The sequence below is a fragment of the Aspergillus alliaceus genome, assembly GCF_009176365.1.
Source record: "Aspergillus alliaceus strain CBS 536.65 unplaced genomic scaffold BDW43scaffold_48, whole genome shotgun sequence".
Classification (NCBI taxonomy): Eukaryota; Fungi; Ascomycota; class Eurotiomycetes; order Eurotiales; family Aspergillaceae; genus Aspergillus; species Aspergillus alliaceus.
This window is the reverse complement of record NW_022474731.1, coordinates 96058-118728: the sequence shown is the minus strand read 5'-3', so window position 1 is coordinate 118728 and position 22671 is coordinate 96058. Positions and strand designations below refer to the sequence as shown.

The window sequence follows — 22671 nt, the reverse complement described above, 5'->3', positions numbered from 1 at the left end:
AAATGTGCCAGGTAAATGAAGCTCTGAACGACTTGAAAGGTCGATATCAAGCCATGTAAGCCACCTCGAGCCGCTCCTCTGAGTCTAGGAGGCGTATATACGTGCTGGGCCAAGTGATCATCGAGACCTAGCATACCACTGTCTCATAACTAGCCCTATGAGATGGGTTTATAGACAACGTCAAGGGCAATCGCATCACACTCCTCCAGCAGATTACTTCCAGCGCCGTTGTTTTCGTAGTACAACCCCAGAAGACCGTCGCTGCGGTCGCACACTAGGCAAGGCAAAAAGACAGTCGGCTACTTTCCTTTCGACTTGCAGAAGAACATTTCCCCTGGGGGCATGAACATACCTAACCATCCACCCCAGCTCTGATTAGCAGTCTCCAATGTATTGTCACTGGTAATGTTGAACCCTGTGCTGCCGAACAAGGGGCTCACGCTGATCTCCACACTCCCCTGGACTTCATCCCCCGAGTCTAGAGCCAGCGCAAAGGGAGCTCCGTTCGGTGCAACGTAGCGCACGGTCCCATTGTCAAGGTAAAAGTCTGCAGCATCATCACTATCGCGGAAGACAGCGTCGCTATTCAATGGGTCGATGTGCTGCGTGGACAGATAGAGACCGTTATGGCTGTCGTCTGAGCCGCCGGAACTGATCAAGTTGAAGATATTCCGAACAGAGCTCGCAGTGGCAGCGATGGCCAACAGAGGCAAAGCGCTGACAACCTTCATTTGGAGGACTAGTTGATCTGTATTGTTTCGAAAATCACAACGGGTATGTCAGATATCGACTGTCTAAGGGGGGTGGAAGAGCCTATTATTTCTCTGTTGGAACAAGGTGGAATTCAGTCCCGCCCCGGAACTCTGGCGATCGACACCCTTGCATCAAACCTGTTAAGAATAGCGGGCCATGGCTGGCTGATCCGGTAGAGGAATCTCTTTCCATGGGATCCCACTGGCAAGGTCTGGATCCACCACATTTCCCCGGACGTCCATTACATCATGACTTGAGAGTAGCAGTTCTTGGCTCGCCAACCCAGTTGTTGACAAGCTCTGAACCATACTATATATGTCGAAAGGGAATAAATAGGGAATGTTGTAGAGATTCTGTTATTACACCTTTGGAACACCTTTCGATCAAGCACAACCAGGAACATGTCGTTGTCCGGATAACTCTGCATGTGTCAGATAGGACAACAGCAGCATATTGTCGACAGCTATAACTTTCCTACATTCAGCAATCTAATTCAGTCACAATGAAATTTGCTAATGGTAAATGGTGCATATACCAATAGTTCGTGTCATGTTGAATAGCGGTATTTACACACCCCGACCTCTACAGAGTCTGGGCAAGCTATGGTCTAACGATGTACTATCGTCTGTGGCACCATGTACCGTCGCATTCCCAGACCTTGTCATGGTAGGCTCATGAGAGCCTGTCTAGATTTAGATGAACGCCTCTCCTTTTCTTTGTAGACGGAAGGCCTTAGAGTGGTACGATACATTATTCGCCTTTCTCCGACGAGTGCCCCCGGGGCTGCTCCAGCTGCGTAGAAACTGTTTCTTCATTACCTGAAACTAGACTTACAAAATTCCCAATCTCAGACATGATGGTGGGATCAGACACTATCTTACAATGACTCCTTGAAGGTCAGCTCCATAAAAATACAACTGTCGGCCTTCCCCTCATCATCCATCACAACACTACCAGCTTACCGAATAGATCTACTAGAGACGATATTCATATGATTAGCATTTCACCAACCAGCATAGCAATTACATTAGATACTAGATATGCAACAGCTATAAGATGGCTTCCTTCCCTCTACAGACCCCCTGAATGTGGGGTCCATAAAGAACTGTCCACTCCCTCGGCTTAAGGATCCGAGTCTCGCACTGGATATTAGGTACTTTGGTGACTTGAGGTTCTAGGCTGGAAATATGGGTATGTATAGACAAAGCAAGCCATGTTAGACTGAAAATATGTGTCCCCTTGGCGGAGAGTAATAATTGTTGGTAATATTGACTGCTGCCTTATCTTGCACGGCCCCCACGCCTGGGCTGGTTTTAAAGGCCAAGACACAATCTTCCACCCAGCTTCCCTGTATCCTCCAATGTGTGTGTGTGCGTGTGTGCGTGTGCGTGTGATATCCCGATTGCGTCTCGTCGCGTTTCACCATGGCTTCGCTATTTTACTCCAGATTATCTTATTTATATGATCTATTCCAGGCGATGAGGGGGCGAACAGCACCTTTCTCACAGACCAGAATGTCCCCGGCGCGGATCTGAAGGGGAAATGGATCGTCATCACCGGAGCCAATAATGGTGTAAGGTTAGAAGCGGCCAAGTCTTTCGCAGCCTGGGGGGCAAACCTGACCCTCGCCTGTCGCGAGCCGTCTGCGTGGGAGCTGCATCCCAGCGTGGCCATGGAAGAGTGCAAAGGCTTCGCCGAAGCACGGCCATTCGACGATCATCGAATGGTGGTAGGTGGACATGGCTGATTTCAGCAGTGTCGAGGCATTCGGTCATAGATGGCTGGAAAGCGACGCGCTCTAGACGTCCTCTGCAATAATGCGGGTGTCGTGTCTGCTGCGAGAAACGCCACGACAAGGGATGGGTTTCCGTTGATCCACTAGGTCAATTTCCTATCCCATGTCTTGCTAACCCTCCAACTCTTGCCATCTTTGGCGCGCAGTGCCGAGCCTCTGATCATCTGCACCACTAGGAGTCCTCGATTGGGGAACACTTCCATGAGGGCCCAGAGAGGAGGGGTAATGAGTATCAAACCAATAAGCTGTACTGGCAGATGTGGGTTGCAGAGCTACAGTCTCGATTCCGCAAGCATCCGGAGTACCTCCACATCATCATCAATGAGGTCTACCAGAACCCACGAAGCAGAAGGTCGGTGCATCAAACGGTCGGGGTGGAGGAAAATATATCAGTCGCATAAGGGACGCGCCGCCGAAGCTAGAATGCACCAACCCGGATGCCAGGTCGAAGCTGTGGACCAAACTAGACGAGGTCCTCCATCTCCAAGAAAAGGATCTTTTGACGGTTCTTGGTGTTTAGGAGGACGGATCTCACCCGCTACGACTTAGTATATGTATGTACCTATAGTGATTAAAGACAACACCTACGCTATCTGATAGTTCAGAAATGTAATTAGGAACTTATGATACACCTTTCTGCATCTCATTATTATTATTACTAATATAGAGTTCATACTTTGTCCTACGCCTTGTCAGTTCAACAAGTAAACTTGTTGTATCTCATATGAAAATGAGGTAAACGGACTAGGATGGAAAAGAGACACATATTTCACAATATTATGATCCTCAAATGTAAGATATGTTATACGGATGCCCAGTAGGAATCTTTGGATTGCATTGATATCTGCTTTCAAAAGTGCCCGTAGTAGTCTTCAACAGATTATGACGCCTTCGGCGGACGCTCCTCTTCTTTTGCTCACCGGGGTAAATATACATATATAGAGAAATGCACAGAGTACATATATTCTAGCTGGCCTTCCCTGGCGACGCTTGACCGACTCGGGTGCATCCTTTTGTTGCATCTCTGAACAGGAAAGATCTGAATGTGACTCTTGATCTGTGTGGTCACTGTCGTTTAACTCGGGTTGCTCAGTATCGGACATAGCTTCTGTACAGAGTTCAGCAGGCGAGTCGGGGAATGAGGTAGTAATCTATACCTTGTGGTGTCAATAACAGTGGGAACGTAATTGCAGTTGTAGTCCAGTTGGCAGGCGGTGGAAAGAGTGATTCAGATTGGTAGGACGCTTCCCAACAGTTATCTAAGGCCTCGGAGGGCATATTCGCGGCAGGCTACGTCAGGTAAGCGTAAGGATAGATAGTCATGGGTCATGGACGACGTTTTGGATCCAGAATGAAGCAATAAAGGTTACTAGTGGTGGTTCCTCACAGTGAGTGACCTTAAGAGGGGGTGAGACGGTCTAAACTCTGTGTACAAAGCAAGGCCTCATTGATCTTAAATGAAGTGACCATCCCCATGAGAATAAGCTAACTAGGTATACGTAAGGGGAGGGCTCTGAAACGATATAAGGGCTATTCGGCGCGAGTCGAGCTACTTCCTAAAACTAGAGCCAACAATATTTCAATAAAAGTACCCTAGGTAATAATAGATAAATCAGAATTACGAATGTTCAGCTCGACTGTTCACCGGAGAGATTCATGCCCTTGCTATCAATACCCAAGACCCGCATCAGATCTGGAATCTCAGTGTGATCGCGCGTCGTCTTCATCCGATGACACCACTTAACCCGCTTTGCTTCATCCCCAGCATTCTCGGAATGATGATCGAGCGGTTCAAACAAAAACTCCCCCCCAATCTGCCTGGAATTTCCGCTCTTGTGTGCCAGACCCCATGGCAGATACGACAACGCTTGTGCCATGGATTCGACAACCACACGGACCATGCTCTTGCGGATATAGGCTGGCTGCGGGCCCATGGCTAGAGAGCACATCATGCCTAGGTCCTGATATAGCTGCCTGGTCGGGTCGGTATAGATCGGAAACGGGCAGTTGGTCTCCTTCTCGTACATCTCAATCAAGGCGGGATCTCCACACCCAATGATGATCAATGATGTACTGACTGCTAGAGGCTCGAGGACCTTTGGAGTGATCGATTCTGATAGTGTACGGAGAAACTCTTGGCAGCTCTGGAGATATCGTCAGCAGGGTTTCGATTGATGAGCTCTCGTCTAGTCGACCGGTTTACATGAAGCGAAAACACGTACCCCACAGAAAAAATGCCGGACAAAGATGATTAGAACCCGGTTGGATGTCCCAGGCCCAGAGTACAGGCTCTTGAATGAATGCGATTGGCCATGTCGATCCAGAACACGGTGGTTGTCGACCTTGCGGAGTGTGTCTGGGGATGGTATCTGGTCATTAGTTTGAACTCCGCCGTGGAAATCACCGCCACTGACGGAGGGATCTGCTGTGGATGCGGACATCTCGGATGAGTAAAGGGTAAATGAAGTTCAAGGTGGAGTTGGACGGATAACATCGATTACTACTTTAATCTTATCTGGGTACAGTCAGATCACACGATCTCTCCCTTCCAATGAAATCCTTCAATACCACACACCGCCTACGTGTAGTAGCAGATTTGGAACCAGGATACTCAAAAATTGCAATGAGAAAAAGGAGAATTCAGGCTGGGGGTACTGTTTTTGCTGTAGGGGTATATTGATTTGGCTGGGTCTTTGGCGTGGAAAAACTAGGAGAACAATATTGCACGATTACTGCAAATGCGCTTCATAAGATTTTAAGAAGGTCGCAGGAGACTTCAAGATATTAGGGCTTCTTCATAGTAAATGAATTCTGATAGCTCGATCATTGAACATATCATATCATATGCTGCATTTACACTAGTTGCTGGTTGCTTTAAGGATCGCTACAATGGAATAGAGTAAGAATTGATTATCGATTTTGATATGAATTGTTAGATACTCGGTCAGTCCCGAATAAAAGATAGGATACGATTCATAAAACGTCTTAAAATGATCAATTATAGAGCCTTTTTGGGCTCTTCTTGAAGATATCGATTAATCTGATGACATCTATGATTCTTGTATGATTCTTGACTTGCTTATGTTCATAGAATGTCCGGGGCCTCGTTTTGACCCTCTTCAGTCACATGACTCTAGTCACGTATAGCCATTTTATCTGACATTATTCCTGAACCGTGTTTTCTGTTGTCTTTTCCTCTTCAGCTATTCCGTTTTGTTCAATAGGCACGCTTAGGTTAGAGCAATCTATTCATCCTGTAATAGTTTTAATAAGAAACTCATAGGTTGGTTAAATATAGTGACCCAGTCTGATAGCTTCAGCTATCGCGAAGCTTGGTTTACAGTAACTATAATAAAGCATCGGTGTTTTATATATTCATAATATAGAATATGGGATAGAAAGAGATTTTGTAGGGTGGCTTTGGCAGAATATACGTCAGGGGTGATAAGAAGATGTAGAGTGTGTCACAGATTGAGGTTTAGACTACAATCGTGAAGTGAACCCTGGTCAGTTATGTGACCCTTGGTCTAGAAGGGCAACACATAGGATCGCATACACGATAGCTTCATGTTTTCCTTTTCTTCTCTTCTCTTCAGTTTAGTCTCTTCGTGATAGACTACCTAAACAACTATTGGTTCAGCTAGAGTCCCTTACAGAGTGGATACAGTGGTAATTGTTAAATGTAACTTTGCAGTGACAGGACAAAGCTATGAGCAGCGTCATGCAGCAATTGCCAGAGAGAACAAGCATACTGCACATTAAACAAGCTCTGATTCAAATATGCCCACCCTCCCTTAGATATTCATATATATCATGGTTACCATAACCGCTTTCCTCGTCATCATCGTCCTCATCTTCATCCTCTTCCTCATCACCTGAAGAATCAATATCTGTCACCTTCTGCCCATTCACATCCTCCACCCAATTCCAGTCACCATCAAAATATGGAATTAAGCCAGGCCTTCCAATAGCTGGATATCGGCTCTCAAATTCCACTGTATCAAATGAATATGAAAATGACCAAATCCCATCAATTGTTAAACGGACCCAACCCACATTATAAGGCTCGTGCCTGAGCCCCTTATCAGGAAAAGAGCGATCAATTAAGATCACATATCCGATCTTTTCAGTAAACCAATTTTCAGTTTCAAGGGAAGGCTCCGGACTTGCCAGAATAGACTGAAGAGCATGATCATCAATTATTAAGCAAAAGGCTATCCGTGGTGTGCCACAATGATTGTGCTTTGGATGTCGTTTCATCCAGTCTTGAAACAGTTGCCGGACTTTGGCAGGTGAAGCCCCCTCTAATAGTTTTTTATCATCAATGATACGTTTTTATAGCCCTCCCAGACAATCTTAGCTGGTTCAGGTTCATTATTATATCTTATAGTGCAGTAAATATAGCGATTGAGTTTGGCAAGGGCCTGGTTCCAGTCCTCATCGGAACCGTATGCTGTCCGGTAGATGAAATACCCCCACGGCCAACCTCGACTCCAGTTCGTGGATTTCTCGAGAAATGCCCCCGAGAGAGTCTTGTTCCACCATGGCTGACTTTTAAAACGATCATAGAATTTCACTATTCCTTGGGCTGGCGAAAAGTCGGATGAACTCCATGGTTCAGACCAGGACTGGTGGTGGAAGAAGCCGTTGTACGAATCAGGTGATGATGGTCGGGTTTGATCCGGCATTGTGTAAGGAGGCAGAGGTCTGCTGGTTTGGAGTAGATGGGATTCTGCGCTTTTAAGTAAGAGTGCTTGGGACTTAAAAAGATTTCGACATCGAACCCACAGGTAGGGAAAGCTACAGCAACTAGTACCGTACCGTACCCGGTTCATGAATTATGTGGTCGTGGCTCAAGCTGTGTTGAATATTTTACTCGCTGCTCATAAGCTTTCAGAGATTGCTCTTAGACTATGATCTTAGCATGCGAGTACATTACATCTTATAATAGCTTACATAGGATTTTGCCTCTTATTTTTTTTTCAGGGTATTTGTTTGGTGTAGGTAATTAACCGTAATTAACAATCTTGTAATGTTAATCAAGAACTAACAGGACCTCTTAGTTTACAGGTCAATACTTTTCTTCTGGAGTGCCATAGCAGCGCCATTATAGCTGTCAAGGCACACAAAAGTCCACTTCAGTAATTGAATTTATAGGCTCTCTATATAGTTCTGGAAACCAGTGTCACCACTTGCACTCTTTCTTTTTTTTTTTTTTTTTGAGCCCACAATGCCAAGTGAAATTGCCCGCAATCCGGTGGGTCTGCTAGATTTCTGTAATATGACTGGACATCGTACATAGGGTAAATGAGATTAACCAATTACGATTTCGCGCAGGAATTTGGAATAAGGCGAAAGAGCATAAGGTGGTGACACTGGTTTCCGGACAACCTGTGGCATATTCCCAAAAATGGCAAACCCTGAGGTTGAAGAAGTGGAATCTCCCGCAGAGGAACTCCCGTGGAAACCGAGAACTAGAGGTATATCGATCAGCCAGGGCTGCTAAAGGAACCACAGCCCCTGGTGAGGATGGTACCCCAACACTTGTTTGGAAGCAACTAGGGGCATACCGACCTATCTCGCTACTAAACACTCTAGAAAAGATATTAGAGGCTGTCATGGCTCGAAGACTCCTCTATTGGGCTGAGAAATTTGGATTGCTCCCGGACAATCAGCTTAGGGAAAGACCAGGCTGTAATACTGTGCAGGCTCATTTAGTGCTTGCCAATGCGATCAGTTAAGCATGGATATGATCTAGAGTGGTTACACTGATTACATTTGACCTAAAGGGCGTGTCCAACAGGGTCAATAAGATCAGCCTTAACAGTTGACTGCGAGCCAAAGGCATCCCATTAAAGGCTTGACAGTGGATCTGCAGCTTCATGGAGAACTGACAAGCTAGCACTACATTTAATGACTTCAAGACTAAAACCCTACCACTAGAAAATACGGGCCTCGCACAAGGATCTCCACTATCACCGATTCTATTTGACTTCTTCAATTCAGATCTGGTAGACCAACCTGTTGACAGTAATGGCGGGGTATCTGCCTTTATAGACAATTATTTCCGCTAGTGAACAAGCCCATCCGCAGAAGAGAATATTAAGAAGATCCAGTAAGTAAGAAGACAACCCGTGGATTAAGAAGTGGGCGCGACGGACTGGTGCGTCCTTTGCTGCTGAGAAGACTGAGCTGATCCACTTAACTCACCGCAAGAGTAAGCATGGTAAAGGGCAGATCCTCATCAACAGCCAGGTTATTAAACCAACTGACACAACCAAGCCCCTAGGGGTTATCTTTAATAAAGAGATGAGATGGAAAGAGCATATATAATAGGCAGTCAAGATAGTAACTAAGGTAAATATAGCCCTTAGTAGACTCAGACATCTCCAACCAGAACAGATATAGCAACTCTACCAAGCATGTGTAATACCGGTAGTAGACTATATATCCACAGTCTAGCATAATCCACTTAGAGATAAAACGCACTTATTGCTTCTGGAGACAGTCCAAAGAACAGCCTTATCCAGATTCTCTCTGCTTTTAGAACAGTATCCACAGCGGCACTTAAAGTTGAATTCCATATATTACCCACTCACTTGCAACTTAAGCAAGATATATAGATAGTTGTAGCCTATCTCGGCACTTTGCCAGAAAATCACCTAATCCGCAGAGTGATTATTTAAGCAATGGTATAGAGTAGTTATATATATTAGAACTGGTCAATAATTTCCCCTAGCAGAAACAATACAGACTATGAACCTTAATTGCCTGCTTGCTATAGAAATTATTGGCCCAGTATCTCTAGTATCATGGCAAACTTAACCTTTTATTAAAATTGAAATCGAACCTGATCAGGAGAAAGCCAAGGCTAAGGCCTTAACAAGACAGCTATCAGAAGGTATTATAGTTTTCTCTGATATACCAGGACAGAATAACTGTCTAGGAGCTGCAGCGGTTACCCTGGATTAATACTGGAATACAATAGCATTACAACAGGTGAGTATTAGCTTAATAGAATTTTGGTCAGTATATATAGTAGAGCTTATAGCAATATTCTATGCTACCAGCCTGGTCTATTAGATAGCCTAACAAAAGCTGACTTTATGGATGTCTATTAGCCAGCAACAATCCTAAGTGATAGCATGTCTGCACTCCAAGTAATCGCGAACCCCTGAAGTAAGTCAGGATAGCAAATTATCTAAGCGATTTAACAAGTAGCAGGAGAGATTCAGGCATAACGTATTTCTATTTGTCTTTAGTAGGTTCCAGGCTACTATAATGAACCAGGGAACAATATGGTGGACTGTCTAGTGAAAGAAGCAGTTAGCCCTGAGAAGAAAAACTTCTTTTAATATCTTCTGCTCTAAGCAAGAGGTTTCATTCGACAGAAGATTATAGAATAATGGGAATAAAATAGAAGACTTTTAAGAAAGATGAGTATCTCTACTAGATTGATAAAGCACTACTCTTAATTTATGCTTAAAGGCTATACAGCTCGCTGTCGCGGAGCCGAGCCTACCTACTTACATGACTGAGAACCAGCCACGCATGGCTATTATTATATTATAAACTATATGGCTTCCGAGAAGATAATAAATATGGATGCGAAGCAAAAGAAACTGTAATCTATATGTTGATTAACTGCCCCAAGCTGCGGCAGCCTCGCCAGGAGCTACAGAAGAAGGTCAGAACTGTATTCAGCAGAATCTTATAGATATTGGAAAGGAATCAGCAAGGTAAGAAAGATAAGATAGACTAACCTTCATAAGAAACTAGTATTATAAATACGGTGCTGGATTTTGCGGAGGCGTCTCTGAGATTTTGAAGTCACGCGCCACGAGGGCCGCAGAACAGAAAACTAGACAGTGATCAACACAGGCCTTGACAAGGCTCTAAGTTCGTCAGGAAAGTAATAGTTCATTGTAAATAGATACATAAATATATAGCTGTAGCTAGATCCTGCACATCGCCGTGGGCGAGGGGCCAGCGTATGAATACACACACACACACACACCTGTGGCATATACACCTCGGTCGCTTCCCCCAGTTAATATCCATTACAATGCCTCATCGTCACCACTGTCACTATAATTGCTGTCAAACCCCGCGATAGGTCCAACGCAGTAGGCATTTCCAACCACTAGCTTCTCGTCGCAGACGCCTGTTGCCAAGGATGGATTGGCCTCCAAAAACAGATCCCAGTCAACAGATTCTTTAACGCAGATCTTCTTGCATGTTTCTTTAGCCTCCTGGTCGGCCATAACGTGTCATCTTGCACATCTCAAGGTTGTTCCTTCGGGAACAGTTATGTTGGTTGGAGGCGGAGACTCGGTATCATCTCCCGTCTGCAGCAACGAAGTCACACCTGCAGGGGGTGCGGTGCCAGTTGATATACCACTCTGTGGAGCGCTGCAGAGAGATTTCCCGTATACTCCATTACTCGCGTCCTGAAGACTAGAACAATCACGTGTGAGCCACGGGTTATATTTACGGATATTGTAGCCCGCGGCATAATCCAATCCAAGGGACTTTTCAATAGAAACACACGTATCGCTGTCCTTAGGTGTGTATATAGGCTCACAAGTGAAAGGGAGGCAAAGTTCTGTACCGGTAGGAATATCTTTGCAATTGAACAGATTAGGATTGCCGATAAATAGAGAGGCAGATGAGACGCTATGCTTCAAAGTGATGGAATCGCATGTATCACCAGAAACAGTGGTGTAAGTTATGGCGGAGGCACAGAAAGTGAGATTATTGGCATATGGATTCGCCGGTTCTTCGATGGGTGGAGGGATATCAGTAGGTACGGAAAGACCACATTTGGAGCCAATAAATTCATGACGAAGTACTTTCTGGAGTTGTTGCTGAGGGGAAACCACAATGTCAGCATTTACAATTTAGATCCTAGTGACATTGCAAGGCCGAGGCGTCCTACAAGACGATCTAGATGGGGTTGGCATGTTCGCTATACTCAACTCGCTGAGGTTCCTGATGAATGAGGTGGACAGCTTGGACATTACTATCTCCGGAAAAATATCGTAGCCTTCAAGTGGGGGCTGCACGGAAATATCAACATGCGCGTTAAGCACTAGAGGCAGTGAACTATTAAACTCCCAGAAAAGATGAAACACTTATGCTTGTCGCCTTAAGTCTTAATACATCTATCAGCTGGCGAGAAAGGAAATATATACGAGTCCAAGTTTACTCGCATGGTCTAGGGAACAACTTTATTCGCAAGTGATGCAGGCCTGTCATGGTACCAATACATATACTGTCGTTCAAATAGTGTCACTGGGGAGGTATGTATCAAATTTAAACGTTGCTTCTCGAGTGCAGCTCAAATAAAGCCAGTGGCATCTCAACTTAGGTACAAACATCAGCCAAAATACAGTCCACAGACACCTAACTATGCAGATATGCCATCTCAAACGCTTTCTAAAGTGCAGCCTTCTCAAGATTTCCCTGGAAGGTCGAATCCTTGAATGGAACGGTGGCCTTGCCAAACTCGGCATTTTCAAGTCCCTGTCTCGCAGCCTCAGGAAGAGACTCCCAGGCAATCAGTGGGAGATCACGACCAAGTGTGTTGGTGAACTGCAATTCATGGTTGGTGGGAAAATTCGTAAAATACTCCACCTTAGGCCTCTCGCCCTCTCGTGGTGGGTTATTCGTCTTCTTGTAGCTTCCGTGGCCGGATGCAGCACCTCCCAGCAAGGTCGGGTTGGCCACCGCTGGGTTATTCACCCAGATGACGACGTTCTCCCAGTCGTGGCGATGCGCGCCGGCGGACACACCGCTGTTCGGCATGTCCTTGGGCATGTACCAGGCGTACATGATGCCATAGCGGTCGCCATGCCAGCCACCACGCACGTAGGTCTGTCCTTTGCTTTGGTCACGACAGCCACCTGTAGCACTCCCGGTGTCCTGAAGGCCTCCACTAAAAATGTTACAGATGTTAGCGAGATGTCAGCTTTTGTGATGCGAATCATATAGGGAATAGGGATGACTTGCCTAACATCACCGTTGGCAGCAACAGCAGGGTAGGACTGGCAGCCGTGTGCAATGTGGAGGAACGGCTCGAACTTCTTATACGTCTTTCCGGTGGCGGTATTGGGGACTGTCTCAGGGAAGGGAGCAATAGAGTCATGGTTCACAACTGCTCGTTTTGTCACAGGTGTGCCCTGCACCATGGCAGCAGCAGCCAAAAGGCCAAAGATGCTCTTGGGGATCATAGTAGCAGAATGGAGTAGTGAAATGCAGTCGTGTGAATGATACTTCTTCAAACGGTGGAAGCTACGCCTTATATAGGCTTTCCCAAGGGCACTGAATCATAGTAGAGGGATATTCGTTACGGCTCGCCAAGATTAATATGGCAAGAAAGAATCACACACATCCTTGCGGGCGATCGCATCCCCGAATGCCGATTCCGTGGAAGGCTCCGGCATGAGTGCGGTTGTATTTAGTAGATCCTTCGTGTCATTTGGTTCAATGCCTCCATTCCCATCATCCGTAGTCTCTCCATCGTCGACGTAGGGTGCCGGCTAAGGGCCTTTGGCAGGTCTAAATAGATTAAATTCCGAAATCCTTCCAACCAGGTGTATCTCTTGGCACACTATACTGGAGCCCGGATGCAGAACACTACCTAGTGTAAGCTGTGCAATCGATTTCTAAGCAAATGCTGATATTGATGTGAAACCATAGAATATGCAGGGACCGCCGATCAATTTCGGAACCGGAGTTTGCTCAGTACCGGTTCCTCCGATTGAGTCTTTCTGTCTAAAATCTAGATACTCTGGCCCAGAGGTTTCAATTAACGAAGTTTAAATCCATGTACCTGATCGATATGCAAAACATATCCAATTGTGCGATTCTGCAAGGAACACACGTGGTTCCGATTGCTCAGTCTACCAAGCCTCACCTTAGGAATTGTCTGCTGAGCGCTTTGGGGTCGGTTGATTCAAGAGCAAAGGATTTGATTGCCGTGCTCGTTCTATGGGATGAAAAAACGTTTTCGACGGGAGTTTCAATTCCCGGATCCTTTATTCCGACAAAGTAGCAAGCATTCCAGGCAGATGGACGACATAACCCAGGTTCCAATATGCTATCTATCAACTGCCATCAAGAAGATACCGAGCTTCTTGTATTCCCGATTCCTCAAGGCGCATCTTCGGCGAAACGTCGGTGCAATACATGATCTGATGATTGCCTTACCCCGACCCTCATGATCCACACGCCAATCCTCCAGGTTGTGACCTTCTTCTAAAATCACTATAGTGTCTAAGCCATCCTACCGTGATTGGGGCTTAGCCTCTGAAGGATGGTTTACTGTTTTGGAATAATCTTCAACGGTCCCGGGTAAATAGCGGCTATTTGTTGAATGTGTAAAAGGATCTGGAGTATGGGAATCATGCGAGTAAACGGGACTTGTTTCCAGGAAGAAAATCCAAGGCGATTGGATTGGCGTTCTCTGATGCCGATGCTGATTTCCTGTGGCTGCAGGTTGTTTTCCGAGCCAGTGTACCAAGTATAAGATCGCATTGCTACCCTTAGCGAGCACCGTTCTGCAAAATCACTGTCTATACGGTTGCCCTGGACTTGGTCAGCTCCACAGTAAGTTCGTATATATTGGTACTCTTGTTCAGGTGCATATCATAGCCTCGGTCGAGATTAGGGCACCTGGCATCAATGTGCATCCTGAGGGGCTACGATTTGCTGACCTGGTTATATGATTCTTGCTTAACGTCAAACCCCCAAACCCCCAAATAAACACTACGAGTCCCAAATCTACCCTCATCTTTGCTCATGGCGCATTGCATACACCTGAATACTGGTTGTCCGTGATCACTAGCCTGGAGGAGCAGAGTTATCGGTGCATCGCCCCCGCAACTTGACTTTTGTGGCACCCAACAGCCCGTCGGGTCCCCGGCCAGCAGTGTCACCCAACTCCAAACCCTGATCACGGCAGAGACCACGGAAGAAAAAATGTGATACTCATTAATCATTCGTTCGGTGGTGCAGTGGGCTGCAGTGCCGTCAAGGGCTTCTCGCAAAAGCACCCTGTCGAACAGAATGATGCTTCAGGCAAGGTCATTGGCATCGTCCAAATCTGCGCGTTCATGCCTCCATCCAACGCCTCGTTATACGATATGGTTTCACACGCACCCAACGCGCCATTCCACCATCCTGACTCCAACGGTTGGGAAATCTTCGACAACGCCAACCCAATAGATCTGTTCTATAATGACTTGACTGTGGAAGTTACTACACCTTGGGTGGCCAAACTGAGAAGACAGTCGTATGCCACGTTCACAGAGAGGGAGAATGCCTATTCAGGATGGTTAGACGTTCCCGTCTGGTACCTTCTTTGCACGCGCGATCAAGCGATCCCAATCCTGGCACAGGAGGCCATGGTTGCGGCGGCCAAGGAGGCGGGTGCTTCAGTCGAGACCCAATATCTTGATTCCGGCCATGTCCCATTTTTGGACAAGGCAGATGAGACCCCGGACTTCATTCAACGTGCGTTGGAGAGCTTCCGGTAGGCTTAAAGTTAGTCAGTGTACTCGAACCCTACGTACTCTATCCTGCAGTCTACTCTCCCTTTGCTTTTCCATTGTGGTTCTGTTTCTTGTCTTTCTCTTTTCTTGTATTCCTGCTATTCTGGTATTCTTTGGTTCGAGTTTTCGCAGACGTAGGCTGTGCCATGCTATTGCATTACACATCCACTGTCCATCTATATGTAGAAGAATACCATCTAGATAAGTAGAAAGTCGACGCCTATCCTTCACTGTCAACGCCCCTGTACTCAAAGAATCTGGCAAACTCCTCATCGTGGATCAGGCCCTGGGCCAGCTCCTTCTCGTACATGAGTGCGAACATATTTCCCTCGTCCGAGTTCGGGTTCGCATCAAACTTGGGTGGGTACACTAGGTGTACGCCCACGGTAACACCCGCGCCCTGCTGCAAGTGGCGATGGCACACCGGTCGGGCGAACCCAAAGTCCGCATCGGTTACCCGAGCCTCACGGTGGTCGGTTGTGATAATGGACATCGGTGGTTTGGAGTTTATACGGATGTTGAGGTTCGTCTTGTCCTTGATGTACGAGACCGCCTTCAATGTGCTATCCAGGTTCTCCTGCGTCTGTGTATTGGTAATCCTGCGGATGTAGGCCGCTAGCTCCCAGATGGGTTTCTGCGAGATAACCTCCCTATGTGTGAGTTGTGGGAAAGGCATCTGGTCGGACAGCGCCGCCCAGAGAACGTTGTGCTGGATCCGTGGGTGAACAGGAGGGTTTTTCATGCGGCGACGCATGTCAACGGCCTCGCACCAAAAGATCGGCATGTCAAGCGGTGTTTTAAACGCAACCTGACGTAGCCGTGTCGTCGTCCTCCATATAAAGGCAGCAAAGGCATCGTACGTCGATATCCATGTCCCATCCTGCGGTGTTGCGAGCTTCTTGAGCTCGGCGGCCTTGCTCTTGGGGAGGTGGAAGAGGAGACACTGGCCAGGCTTTTGATCCGGGTGTAGCTGTGGTGCAGGGGGTCCATCTACTTGCTGCCCCTCGGGCGGGTCAGGCTTGGAGACAAGGGAGACGTCGTTGCACGCGGCATCCCAAGTCGGAAACGGTGTCTGATTCTCAATCGCGTAACAGTTTTCAGCCAGCTGGTGGACAAATCCCGCCCAGCCCATCACATCATTCGCGTAATGGTGCATGTGAGAAATCAGTACCAGGCCGCCACGGACAAAATTAGCCAGGAAGGCTGAGGCAACGGGAGAAGCATCTGGATGCGCCTCTGGCCTTTCGCCGTATGTCATCCGTTCAAAGCTCCAATTCTTAAAATCACCCAGTGTAATCCCAGCAAAGCTCGAACGCTCCATGTCGTCAATCGAAGGAAATCTGTCCACGTCCGCGGGCGAGTCTAGCCACTGCACAATTAATTGCACAGTACTGTCCTTCCTTTTCACAAAAGAATGGCCCCCTATCGGATCTTTCTCGATGGTGCTGCATAGGTGACCGACTTGGGCGAGCGTCCGCTGGAGACCTTCCTTGAGCGTGGTAGCAGCCTTGGGCTTCTTGCCATCGTCTAGGCGGAAGTAGATAGCGAAGTGTGTATAACAAAGCCCAGTCAGATAGTCCAGAGTAGAAACTTTGAACCGCTCTTCCTGCGGACTGGTCTCCCAACCGTAGGGGTGAAGATGGTAGACTTCTTTCTGAGTCATGACTGTGAGGAAGAGCGCTACCAACGTAATAGCTATATGATCCAGAGTATATGGGACATTATAGAGACATAAGATATCTCCCAGGCCCAGAAGAAGTATAGCGACGAGGTCTTCTGCCCCGATGCGGGGCTGTGATCATCCTGCCGTGTCTTGGCAAATCTGATCAATATCTCGCTGAGGATAACTAATATAGCCGATCCGGGAAATACGAGGTGTGGCAGTTTGAGCGCAAGTCAACTAACTGGAGCCGGGAATTCGTCATCTCGGTAATTTATAATCAGAAGTCGATTCTCCATGCTTGGCGTGTAGAACATGCTGTTTATGGTGGATATAAAATCACCTGTGGTCTACAAAACTTTTTCCCTTCACAACCTCACCACAATCTGGAAGAAACACAGCTCTATGATTTCTGAAACGATGTTCACTATTCCTTACCAGATTGTCGATGTATTCTCCTCAACGGCCTACAAAGGCAATCCGCTCGCGGTCGTAGACAACACCGCAAATTCATTGAGCAGCACGCAAATGCGTCTAATGGCACGACAGTTCAATCTCTCCGAAACAACATTCGTGTGTCCCCCAGAGCACCCCGAGGCTACGTGGCGATTACGGTCTTTTCTTCCGAATGGAGAGGAGGTCTTCGGAGCAGGGCACAACTCACTCGGTGCGTGGTGGTGGATTGCGTCTTTTGGGCTGTTGGGTGGTGCGATGAGTAGCGCAGATACAGCTCCTCGGCTCTATCACCAGCAGCTGGGTGAAGACGTCCTCCCTGTCATCGTTTCAAAGTCAGACTCTGCACAGATCATGATATCAATGCGTCAAGGCCAGCCACAGTTCTTGCAAAGGCATGATGATCCAGGTGCCCTTGCTCAATCACTTGGGATTAGTGTACACGACATCGGACTACCGCTGTCGGGATCTGATGCGGCCGAACCACAGGTTGTTACCACGTCTCCAGCACGCCACCTCCTAGTCCCAGTTCGCACCAGAGAAGTTCTTGACACCGTCATCTTTAATAAGGAACGAGCCCTGCAAGAGCTTGCCCGTACACAAAGCGACAATAGTGGGATCTATGTCTTCACAACTCTGGATGGGAATACAGCCGGTACCAGCGACAAAGTCCCCAGATATGTGGCCCGGTTTTTCAGCCCAGGGATGTTAATGGAAGATCCAGCGACAGGTTCAGCCGCAGGTCCTCTGGCAGCGTACCTTCATGTCAACGGAGCCTTGGGTTCTGCGGGAAATACAAGGAAGGAGATTGAAGTTTTGCAGGGTTTAAAGACAGGCCGAGAATGCGTGATGCGACTAAGTATTGACATCGACGAAGAAAGCTCTTTAACGGGTATCAGGATTTCTGGAACTGGTGTACTAGTAGCTGAGGGAAACATCCGCGTACCTGCGCCAGATACTGCCTTTTAAAGCTACCCTTTGATATACACGGATTGAATTATGTATACTGCGTTCAGTGGGGTTTGGTGTTGGTATTCTCAATCGGATTATCGTTGCTCTTTGTCATTCGCCGACAAGTTGACCATGGCATACTGGATGTGGAATTTTGCCTACGCCCCGCCCTGATCCCAGCGTATTATACATATTGCAGCTAGAGTAATTCAGGCAGATACTTATCCGGTGATCAAGCCGAAGGTGCCTTTTCCCGGCGTCAGCCGAAATCTCCATTCCACGCCCGCAAATTTGGGTATCTCAGAGCATGTCACCTCAACTCGCTCAGCGGCAGGAGCCAACGATGCGGCGACAGCCTTCGTGTTAACCTTGGGTTCTACCCATGCTCCTTTGGCCGGCTGAATATCGAATCGCACGAGGAGCATTGCAGCCAGCGCCAGGATCTCCCCCGATGCAAAATGGCGTCCCGGGCAAATGTGGGGGGATGTGCCAAAAGACAGGAATCCAGCTGCCCTTCGCCGCTTTTCCGCCTGGTCAGTCTCCTTGAATCGCTGCGGGTCAAAGGCATCGGCATTCGACCCCCACACGGAAGTATGCTTGTTGATGGTTGCCGCGGGCATCAGAATAATGGAGCCTGCCTTGACCAGAAGGCGATCGTCGAGTAATATATCCTGACGAACCACGCGGAGCTGTGCCGAATTAGACCGCATGCGCAAAGTCTCTTGGAGCGTTGAGACGAGGGTTGGGCAGTTCACTCGGATATCTGCCACATCAAGGGTGTGAATTCCCGCCGAGTCCACCGACAGCGCACCTGTCAGAATCTCATTCCGGATGATGTTGAGGTGGTCCGGTCGCGAGAGGATGTCAAACAAGACCCAGAAGCAGGTCGGAACCGTATTAGAGAGGATTCCGAGCGCGTTGAGCGCCTCTAAGCGGGCAATGTCCTCCATAGCCGCCCCCGCGTCATGCTGGACCTTCCATCGCGAGTATGCCAATTGCGAAGAGTCTAGGTGACCCCCCGCTTGGTAGTACCGGATAAATTCTTGGGTTAGTTGCTCTCTGCCTTGCCACGCTTTGCGTGCAGTAATCCAGGGGAGGATATCCATCATTAAGAGACTTAGGTTAGACTCGATATGCCTACACACGGGTCAGTTTTATGGCCTGTCATGGATTGGTATCGGGAAACCGCTCACCAGAAAGCGCGCCGGTTACTTTCTAAACGGTAAGGATTCAATGGGCCGTATACAGCCTCGGTACTGGCGACTGTAACGGCATGGCAGCACCACTCATAGAGATCTAACACCACACCTGGCCGCGACGCCAACGTATCGATCACCGTCTGCAGAAGAGAAACCATTTTCCCGTTCATTTGGTCCAGTCCATCGCCCAAAAGTGCTGGATGCATTGAGTCCGCGGTTTGCTGCCCAATTCCCTGGCCCCCAGACTCCTTGTCCCGCAAGAGCTGCAGCCCGCGACCTCGAATGCCTCCGGCATGCTCCGTCACATTTGCGAATATGGGACCAAGGGACACGGCACTCCGGCTGCGTCGCACTGCGGGGACCAGCTCTGGAGATGCGATGATGTAGACCTTGGCAGAAAGCATGTCCATCGTGAAGGCCGGCAAACGGGTTTTGCGGCTCCGACCGTTAGCTTACTCTATGTCTCTTATAGATATACACTAAGATCTGCACACCTTATAGTGGCAAAGTACTCAAGGCCATAATACATAAAGAACGCCAGGTGGCCCACTATCGGGATGGCGCTGGAGACAAGGGGTGGCTCGCGAGGATCCAGTTTCCTTCGCGCGGTGAAGAATAACAGGGTCGCAAGGAGCGCTGCGCCAAGGGACAGGCCCACTGCCAAGGAGGATTCCGACATGATTGAAATGGTTACCCACTCTTCCAAATTCCGGCAACTGAAGCTATTCAAATTCAACTTTCGTGTCGCAGGCGTTGTTGTGTTCCTCCCTATTCGGGACTAGCGTTGATTCGGAAATTCAATTCCCCGTCCCGCGGGATGTTTGTTGGGTTTGCACCCCTCTTTCCAATCATCGTTCACAATCAAGTAGTCTTTCTGGTCCGTCACTCAAATCCTGTAGACCTAAGGCACTAAACGAATGCTATCCCGAAGGTGTTGTAGCTGTTCTATCTTTCAGAGGGAGTCAAGGGGAGTACAGCTGATTGGTGTGGGCTAGTACCATGTCTTCTTCGAGACCTATCGTTTTGTCCATCCAGATTATATATATATTTCTGCTATGCTCCTATTAGGCTGATCAAGGAATTTCCGGGCCCACATGAATGCACATACAAACCCGGCGAATCAGCGCAGAGAATCGAGTGTCAAGCTCAGCTCTCGAATGAATCATGTTTTAAGACGTTAGAGTTTGCTCTTACACAGGGAACTGAAAGAAAAGCCTTCCCATTACCATTAGAAATGTGGATGTACCTCTAGGAGATATGTAAAAGTCATGGATAAAGGTTTAGCGGTTGGCGAGATTTCAAAAGCTAAAAATGAGCCCTTGACTATCCAAGATAGGGCTTCCAAATGTTTCAATCGGCATTGCCGGGATTGCCCTCCAACAAGAGCCAGTAAAGAATGGATTCAATTTCCAGGTAGCGAGCCGCCATGTTCTTATGGTTCATTCAATTATCGCGGGCTCTACTTGCCACAAGCTCTCAAAGCTTGTAAATGTGGATCAAGACCATTTAAGAACTTCCGATCTTGGATCTCGCCCCGAGGGACCTAAAAATAACCCTTCAGCCAGCCAGTGTTGTTATTATGGGAGTCGTTGCCCAGGTTTTTTTTGCTCTTTCTTTCGCTGTTCGCAAAGTCCTCAGGGCCTCAGGGGGGAGCATGACCTTTTGTGAACCCCGGATTTTGTGATAAGGTTTCCTTTCCGTCACCAGCTGGTTGTGTACCCATATGAGAACCCGAATACCATATTCAAAGTTCTACTTAAAGTAATCGTCGGTTGAATTCATTATGGCCGAAAACCGAATCTTGGAGGTCCGAACAGTTGCAGAGGTGTTCCTTGCTTTGGCTACAGTGGCCACAGCTCTTCGATGCTATGTACGGGTGGTGACTGTGAAGGCATTTGGCTGGGATGATGCTATCATGTTATTGGCGTTGGTGCGTCTCTGTTCCTTGCGCATGACGACGCATTTGGAGGGTCTTTCTAATGTTGTCCCTCGGCTCTGAGCAGGGATTCTTTGCCATGTTTTCAGACTGCATGATCGGTGGAAGCAGATACGGAACTGGGAAGCATTTGACGGCGCTGTCAGATCATGAGAAAATAACCGCCATGGAAGTAAGCTTCTTCCGGTTGGGCCTCGTTGTAGTGAGAGGTATCTCATGACGCTAACCTATCAGACAGTATTGGTTCTTATGCGATGTTGCCTACTGCCTCTCGTCCATAATGTGCAAGATCTCCGTTGGTACTTTCCTCTTGCACGTCACCGTCAATAAAATCCATCGTGTTGTTATCTATGCAGTTATCGCATTAGCGGTGACCTTTGGGATGATGTTTTGGATTCTCCTTCTCGCGCAGTGTACACCGGTGAAGTTCTTCTGCCTGCGATTGTCCGCGACTAACAAGGTTTCCATCGATATGACAGTTGTGATCGTTGCTCTGTATATCTTCAGCGCGGTGTCCTTATTTTTGACATGACTGTCAGAGTTCTTCCTGTCTTTGTGGTTCGCAATCTGCAGATGCGTCGTGATCTGAAATACGCCGTTGCCAGTGTTCTAGGAATGGCCCGCATGTATGTCAACGCAGTCTTCCTCCCAATTGTTCCGCTGGAGATCATCTAACGTACGGATTTTAGTGCCTCGGTGGCGGTTCTTGTCCGGTTGGCTTACGTCAAGACACTCCGGAACCCGGATTTCTTATGTGAGTCTTCGAATCCTTCCAGATTACGGTATATCGTTAGAACTTCAGTAAGAACACCGACGAACGTTAACTTATTCCGAAGATGCCACTGTGGGTATCGCCGTGTGGTCCAACGTGGAAACCGGTCTGGGGATTTTGGCTGGTAGTTTAGCAACACTACGCCATCTTCCACGGATGCTCCGCCCGGGAACTGGCCGATCATATCACAACGATCATACCTTAAACCTTAGATCGCGTATATGGCACCGCGCGTCAGGTCAGCGAAACAACGCCCTACCACTATCATCGCTCACGTCTCCTGAGGAACGGCAACATAGACTGAAAGGAAATTTGTGTGCCAGTACACCCTTCGAGACTGACTGGGAATGACATCGTCTAGTGTGGGAACTGACGATGGGCTATCAGATCACGAATTGATTCGGCCCAAGGATTCTAAGGTGTATCAGTATCAGATCAACGTGCGCCATGATTTCCAGGTCACCGCCAGCGATAGTCCTGTCTGAGACGAGTATCTGAAGGGATGTGACCTTGTTTTAAGTCACCCCCGCTCAGCTATAGCAACCTTGTCATACAGATCAGCGTGCATCAAGCCATCGGCGACAGACAGCTCCTTGGG

At 47.7% G+C, this 22671-nt stretch overlaps 11 protein-coding genes across 11 annotated transcripts; 4 read left to right on the top strand and 7 right to left on the bottom strand.

Annotated features, from left to right (window-relative positions):
- Positions 1-155: 155 nt before the first annotated feature.
- BDW43DRAFT_314526 (uncharacterized protein) lies at positions 156-731 on the bottom strand (the record flags this gene model as incomplete). Its single annotated transcript, XM_032047828.1, has 2 exons — positions 156-274; positions 353-731. The coding sequence occupies 2 exons, from the start codon at positions 729-731 to the stop codon at positions 156-158; spliced, it is 498 nt and encodes a 165-aa protein (XP_031896715.1).
- Positions 732-1255: 524 nt separating this feature from the next.
- On the top strand, positions 1256-2949 carry BDW43DRAFT_314525 (uncharacterized protein; the record flags this gene model as incomplete). The annotated part of the gene is made up of 3 exons (XM_032047827.1): positions 1256-1271; positions 2229-2482; positions 2725-2949. The coding sequence occupies 3 exons, from the start codon at positions 1256-1258 to the stop codon at positions 2947-2949; spliced, it is 495 nt and encodes a 164-aa protein (XP_031896714.1).
- A 945-nt stretch (positions 2950-3894) lies between these two features.
- On the bottom strand, positions 3895-5004 carry BDW43DRAFT_287252 (peroxiredoxin-like family protein). Its single transcript, XM_032043129.1, has 2 exons — positions 4771-5004; positions 3895-4692 (listed from the first exon to the last, which is right to left on the bottom strand). The coding sequence occupies exons 1-2, from the start codon at positions 4987-4989 to the stop codon at positions 4177-4179; spliced, it is 735 nt and encodes a 244-aa protein (XP_031896713.1). The 5' UTR covers positions 4990-5004; the 3' UTR covers positions 3895-4176.
- Positions 5005-6322: 1318 nt separating this feature from the next.
- BDW43DRAFT_321751 (uncharacterized protein) lies at positions 6323-7236 on the bottom strand (the record flags this gene model as incomplete). Its single annotated transcript, XM_032049402.1, has 2 exons — positions 6323-6850; positions 6880-7236. 2 exons carry the CDS (start codon positions 7234-7236, stop codon positions 6323-6325), a joined length of 885 nt encoding a protein of 294 aa, XP_031896712.1.
- Positions 7237-10409: 3173 nt separating this feature from the next.
- BDW43DRAFT_314523 (uncharacterized protein) lies at positions 10410-10812 on the bottom strand (the record flags this gene model as incomplete). The annotated part of the gene is made up of 2 exons (XM_032047826.1): positions 10410-10443; positions 10613-10812. The coding sequence occupies 2 exons, from the start codon at positions 10810-10812 to the stop codon at positions 10410-10412; spliced, it is 234 nt and encodes a 77-aa protein (XP_031896711.1).
- Positions 10813-11750: 938 nt separating this feature from the next.
- BDW43DRAFT_175584 (NPP1 family protein) lies at positions 11751-13087 on the bottom strand. The gene is made up of 2 exons (XM_032038796.1): positions 12560-13087; positions 11751-12485 (listed from the first exon to the last, which is right to left on the bottom strand). Exons 1-2 carry the CDS (start codon positions 12778-12780, stop codon positions 11987-11989), a joined length of 720 nt encoding a protein of 239 aa, XP_031896710.1. The 5' UTR covers positions 12781-13087; the 3' UTR covers positions 11751-11986.
- A 1577-nt stretch (positions 13088-14664) lies between these two features.
- Positions 14665-15087, top strand: BDW43DRAFT_314521 (alpha/beta hydrolase; the record flags this gene model as incomplete). Its single annotated transcript, XM_032047825.1, has 1 exon — positions 14665-15087. The coding sequence occupies one exon, from the start codon at positions 14665-14667 to the stop codon at positions 15085-15087; it is 423 nt and encodes a 140-aa protein (XP_031896709.1).
- A 235-nt stretch (positions 15088-15322) lies between these two features.
- BDW43DRAFT_314520 (transferase family-domain-containing protein) lies at positions 15323-16765 on the bottom strand (the record flags this gene model as incomplete). The annotated part of the gene is made up of 1 exon (XM_032047824.1): positions 15323-16765. The coding sequence occupies one exon, from the start codon at positions 16763-16765 to the stop codon at positions 15323-15325; it is 1443 nt and encodes a 480-aa protein (XP_031896708.1).
- A 417-nt stretch (positions 16766-17182) lies between these two features.
- BDW43DRAFT_314519 (PhzF family phenazine biosynthesis protein) lies at positions 17183-18184 on the top strand (the record flags this gene model as incomplete). Its single annotated transcript, XM_032047823.1, has 1 exon — positions 17183-18184. The coding sequence occupies one exon, from the start codon at positions 17183-17185 to the stop codon at positions 18182-18184; it is 1002 nt and encodes a 333-aa protein (XP_031896707.1).
- Positions 18185-18285: 101 nt separating this feature from the next.
- Positions 18286-20061, bottom strand: BDW43DRAFT_321747 (cytochrome P450). Its single transcript, XM_032049401.1, has 3 exons — positions 19860-20061; positions 19360-19803; positions 18286-19303 (listed from the first exon to the last, which is right to left on the bottom strand). The coding sequence occupies exons 1-3, from the start codon at positions 20042-20044 to the stop codon at positions 18388-18390; spliced, it is 1545 nt and encodes a 514-aa protein (XP_031896706.1). The 5' UTR covers positions 20045-20061; the 3' UTR covers positions 18286-18387.
- Positions 20062-21148: 1087 nt separating this feature from the next.
- BDW43DRAFT_314517 (uncharacterized protein) lies at positions 21149-22558 on the top strand (the record flags this gene model as incomplete). Its single annotated transcript, XM_032047822.1, has 7 exons — positions 21149-21295; positions 21369-21473; positions 21540-21796; positions 21841-21927; positions 21991-22055; positions 22138-22395; positions 22461-22558. The coding sequence occupies 7 exons, from the start codon at positions 21149-21151 to the stop codon at positions 22556-22558; spliced, it is 1017 nt and encodes a 338-aa protein (XP_031896705.1).
- Positions 22559-22671: the final 113 nt, after the last annotated feature.